This window comes from Caretta caretta, chromosome 14, assembly GCF_965140235.1.
Source record: "Caretta caretta isolate rCarCar2 chromosome 14, rCarCar1.hap1, whole genome shotgun sequence".
Taxonomy (NCBI): domain Eukaryota; kingdom Metazoa; phylum Chordata; order Testudines; family Cheloniidae; genus Caretta; species Caretta caretta.
In genome coordinates, this window is record NC_134219.1 from 9,110,424 (window position 1) to 9,115,867 (window position 5,444).

The 5,444-nt window shown below is 39.6% G+C and overlaps 1 protein-coding gene across 1 annotated transcript in view; it reads left to right on the forward strand.

The window, feature by feature from the left end:
- ERN1 (endoplasmic reticulum to nucleus signaling 1) overlaps positions 1 to 4,113 on the forward strand; it is a 63,014-nt gene extending 58,901 nt beyond the window's left edge. Inside the window, 5 exon segments of the mRNA XM_048819262.2 lie at positions 395 to 522; positions 969 to 1,092; positions 1,684 to 1,751; positions 2,118 to 2,306; positions 2,308 to 4,113. Coding sequence (XP_048675219.2) covers positions 395 to 522; positions 969 to 1,092; positions 1,684 to 1,751; positions 2,118 to 2,306; positions 2,308 to 2,355 — 557 coding nt within the window. The 3' untranslated portion in view covers positions 2,356 to 4,113.
- The last annotated feature ends 1,331 nt before the right edge of the window (positions 4,114 to 5,444 follow it).

The window sequence follows — 5,444 nt, forward strand, 5'->3', positions numbered from 1 at the left end:
ACTTATATGGGAAGCTCCTTTTCATAACTTAGAAGCCCTTAAAACTATTGACTTTACTGTCCAAAAGCGTATGAAATTCCAGGTGATTGCAAAGTTTTGAGCCCTCCAAGCTTTACTGTGATAGTTTTAAGAGGAATTTCATGTAAATCCAGGATGTTAAAAAGATTGAACTGACCTTTGCTCTTAGCTGTACTGATTCAACCCCAATGACTTTCTGGTGGGTTGCACAGACTATAAATCAGGGCAGGATTTGGCCTGTTTTTTGTAGGCTGAGCATCCAACTGGAAATTCTAAATCTCTGACAAACTCGAAGGTGTCGTGATGGCTTCTTAAAGACTGAAAACAACTTTAACTGTTTCAGACAGTCTGGGAATAATCACCCTTTTTCTCGTAGAGGACATAGTCGCTCGTGACTTAATAGAGCAGATGATAAACATGGATCCTCAGAAACGTCCATCTGCCAGCTGTGTGCTGAAGCACCCATTCTTCTGGGATCTAGAAAGACAGCTCCAGTTTTTTCAGGTCTGTCTTGTCAATTTTTTATTTTGTCCAGGATGAAACATTCTGCATACGTTTTTTAAAATCTTATACTCTAAAACTTCAAGTTTAAAGTCTTTGAGATAGTTGCATGTAGAATCAGCAGTTGATGAACGTGCAATGTAAGGAACAAAGAAGTGAGGCTGTGTGCTTAGTCAGTGCAGGTAAGAAAATGTCCAGCCCTTTGGAGGGTTTCAGTCCAGTGAGCATGTTGGGTTTTCTATGTTGAAAGAACTCTAGCAGATAGCTCCTGACTACCAATCCTATGTTCAGTCCAATTACATTGTACTGTCTCACAGCAGCAAGCAGCCATTTTTCAGGACACCCTTTAATCTGGCAGAGGGTGGCAATTTGTAATTGGGAGGGTGGGGAGTGGGTAGGAGTTGGAAGTAAAAATACAGCATTTGAAGTAACTTGAACATTTCTTACAGGATGTGAGTGACCGAATAGAAAAAGAATCTCTAGATGGTCCCATAGTCAAGCAGTTAGAGAGAGGAGGGAGAAAGGTGGTAAAAATGGACTGGAGAGAGCACATCACGGTTCCCCTTCAGACAGGTAACTGAGATTATATTCCATAATAATGTAAGGGAATTACAAGCTATTATCCCTAACCTGCATGTACAGGAAGGCAGCAATGCCATTGTCTTTCAGATTTGTTACATGAGAACTTGGCCTGCAACTGAAGTACTGAATTGTTCTAAATTAAAAAGTACATATACATACACCTGCGTACACACGCGTGCACGCACACATATATAACCCTATTTTAGAACACAAAAAACAAGAGTGTGGCCATTTCAGGCCCTATTTTCCGTTGTTTACTTACCAGGCTTTAGTGGTATTTACATTTTACTTTTTAAGAGCAGAGATGATACAGTTCAAAAATCACACGGGTCACACATGCATCAAACTGTTTAATATTCTGCATTGTCAATATGCCTCCTGCACTGATTTTTTTCCTTTAGTGTTTGAAAAAGGTTATAATACTTCAGATCCTGATGTACCTGGCCAGAACAGTACAAACAGCTCTCTCACGTGTTTTGGCTGCAAGTATGGGAGATAGCAACAGATCAGCTCCCTGGAGGACTTTGTACACATCAGTTAATTTAAAAAAAACAAACAAACACAGCCTATTTGCTTTTGCAGATCTTCGAAAATTCAGATCCTATAAAGGGGGCTCAGTACGGGATCTTCTGCGGGCGATGAGAAATAAGGTAAAGGGGTGTGTGTGTGTGTGAACCAGCATCAAACCACCTTAGAATCTGTACCACGTAAAACTTTAGCCACCCATACCTGTCATATTCTCCATCCCTCTTTAGAAGTATAAACAGCATTTTAAATTACTTGAATGTTACCCTTTCTGTTTCCACCTAAACCATCTTTTTATTGGCTTATCTTAGGTGGTGGTCCATCTTACTGCCAACAATCCACCACTATAAACTGACACTTGTCATTTAGTAAGTCTTCTTTGGCCACTAAACTGCTTCTTGTTCATGGGGATCTCTTTAGTATGTTGCATAGAGGAAGAAAGTGAATACCCTATAAAGAATGCTCTTCTGTATCTTTTTTTTTTTCCCTAGAAACATCATTACAGAGAACTGCCCCTGGAAGTGCAGGAGACGCTGGGCTCTATCCCAGACTATTTTGTATGTTATTTCACGTCTCGTTTCCCTCGCCTTCTCCTTCACACCTACCAAGCAATGCAAATCTGCAGCCGGGAACGACTCTTTCAGCATTATTATAGTCAGGATTCTGCAGAGCAGAGACTTCCAGGAAATACCATTTGAGAGGGTGGAGATGGGGCTCCCTTCTCTGTGATGAACATTCCAAGCATAAGGCTGTGAAATTGGCCGACCTTTAGCAGGGACAAGTGGGATCATCAAGGAGTAAAATGTCTCTTTGAAGAAACCAAGCTTCCAAACGTGCCTTATGTTGTGTCTGCGCTGAAGCAGGAAAAGGACAATACGAGCACAAGGAATGAGAGCTAACTTCAGAAAAGCATTGAACCAAGCTGGTGGAGTTATCCTAAGGCAGCTTTTAAGAAAGAAAGTGAAAATGGAGTGCAAACAGCTATGTGTAAACATCATTCTGCTGTTGAACATACTTACATTGTACTTGATTTTATAATTCATATATTTTACTGCACAGAATCAAACACAGTGACTGAAACCATATCGTTACTAGGCATGAGGATCTGGAAAAGAAGCCTTTTAGTTGTAGCGAACCATCCAAACCTGCTGTTGCACTACTGCCATATTCTGCATTTGAAACAGTGTCTTAGATACAATACAGTGATTGTAAAGGGAATAATCTGAAAATATCCAAAACCTGTAAAGAGAATGTAATTTCTAATTAATCAGTGCAACCCTTGAATATTAGTCCCCAATTCTTGGGTAGATACAATGCCATCCGATACATTACCGATTGGAAAAATCGGTCAGTTCTATTTACTTCACAAGTGCAAGACTGCATGCCATGGGGTTTTGAGAGATCAGCCAAATGTTCACAGAAAGGCAATGACAGTATTTGGCTTAGATCACAGTATTAAAAACTAAGGTATACTGTAATTTGGAGAAGCATATTCAGATGTCCGTTTCTAGTTTCTTTGTAGGAAAGAGGCCAATTGGTGTGTTGGATACAGTAACTGGCTAAAATTGTTCCTTTCTTTCTTCTTAAGAGGGTCTTCAGTTACTGAGCCAGAGGCAATGTGACCTTGTAGCAGGAAAGGGATCTAAATATGAATTGCTCTAAAGAACAGTGAAATTATGGACCACATTTTTAATTGGTGAACGAAAGTAGTAATAAGCAATGGAACCTGAGTTCCTGTATGTCTGGATTGATAATGATGTCTAAGGTGAAGCTTTTATATACATTTTCTTTACATTTGAAAGGATGCAGTATTCCTTTTCAGTGGCCCTAAAGCTGTGACAAGCATTAAATGTGTGAACAGCATTAAGAAATGCTGGGTTCTGATGTAATACATGTGTATTATTCTTTTACAATATATTTATTTAACATATTTATATTTATTTAATTTTTACTACAAAGTGGTATCAAATTTAAATGGTACAAGTATAAAGCATGCCAAATACTTTAAAAAAAAACCCTTCTAGTGTTTTCTGTTAACCACTTTTTAATAACTGGAAGAGGAAAAGCTATACTGCATCTTTCAATGGAACTAATTTGTCTATTCTTGTTAATGGGTAAATCACGTGGACAGGGAAGCTTTTAATTGGTCTGACTGTGCCATTGTGTTGTAAACTAGTAAATTATTGACGGTTACTTGTGTGACTGGGCATTGCTATGGGGTGTGTGTTTTTTCTTTTTCTAATGCAGTCACCTTTCTAAAGCTTACATTTGGGGGAGTTTCCTAGTTTTACATTGTATGAAATCAGATGTCAAGGTAAGATGCCAAATTGTGCAAGTTACATGTTTTTAAAGCTTGAAAAAATGGTAGTTTTACCTAAGATGATTCAAAGTTTATTTCATATTTTTATACCTCTAATGTACAGTTCTTTTATAATTCTACTAAATAATGACTTGTACTCAATAATAAATACAAATAGGTTTAGAGACTGAGGCGTGTTCCCCTCTTTTAGTGAAAGTGGCTGTTCGCTCATTGCAGCCTGGGAAGATGGGTAGGACTAGAAAGGAAGCTATGCACTGTCTGCCGCTGACCTTCATGGGACTAGCCTGGCTTTTGGGGGGGGAAAGAGTCTGAAAACCCGTGTTAAAGGTAACCAAGCAAAAAGGGCAAGAGGGAAGATTTTGCCTTTTTTTTTTTTTTTTTTTTTTTAAACTCCACTGAGCAAGGCGTCAGGTTTCTGAGATAGATACAGGGGCTGGGTAGGGTATGTTCATATTTACTCCTCAATAAAGAGCTAAAGGTAACCCCTCCTTGTGCCATACTGTTAAGAGTTTTTATGCTGCAACCACTAGGCCAATAAACATTTGAGTTTGACATTACATCCACCAGAGGGCAGTGGAGACATGCACAGAGAACACAGGAAATTATAGACGAATCATTAATTGCAGTGTTTTAGAAGCCTTGAAAAGCATTCTTTTCCTGCAATTCAAAATTCACTTAGCTATTGTACTAAAATCAGAGATGGGTCGAGAGGGTGTTTATTTTATCCACTGCTCCATTCTTCGTAGTGGTTCAGGGAAGTGACTTTGAGTGTGTCTATTGTTAACATGGGTTCAGTTCCATTTTGTGATGTTAGGAGCCCTGCTGTCAGTCACTGGCTGTTGCAACTGCTTTAAGCACTGTGTCAGCTTAGACCTGTTCTGGGCAGTTACATGACACTGTTTAGAAAGGTGTCGGCAGCTGGTGGCCCATCTATTCCAGGATTCCTAATATTGCTAATACCAGTGCAGCAGAACTGGTGCCATGTTGCAAACTTTCCCAACTAGTACAAACATTTCTTGGTCTGCAAGCACCTCTGAAAGTCATTCCTGCTTTAACCTCGGGAGACCTGGATTCAGCTCCCTGCTCCCCTCCACAGATTTCCTCTGTGACCTTGAGCAAGTCATTTAGTCTCTCTCTGTATCTCAGTTCCCCTTAGTTCTGCCCTTCTTCACAGGGATGTTGAGGATAAATACAATAAGATTATTAAGTGCTCAGGTACTCCTGTAATAGGAGCTAGGAACAATAAACAGATGTGCTCAGAGGCTAACTAAAATGATCTTTGTCTCAAGTATCCCCATCACTTCGTAAGGCCATAAGAAAAAACAATGAGTGAGCTCACACCAACATGGTGTCCATCAAAAATAGTCAGGGACAGATGTGGATTGGAGCCTGTTTGCCTGACATCTTCCACCTCCAGGAGCTAAAACAAAAGGTAAACACGAGAGTAGCGTTGAGAGGTAGCCAATTTACAGAAGAATACATCACAAACAAGACTTGA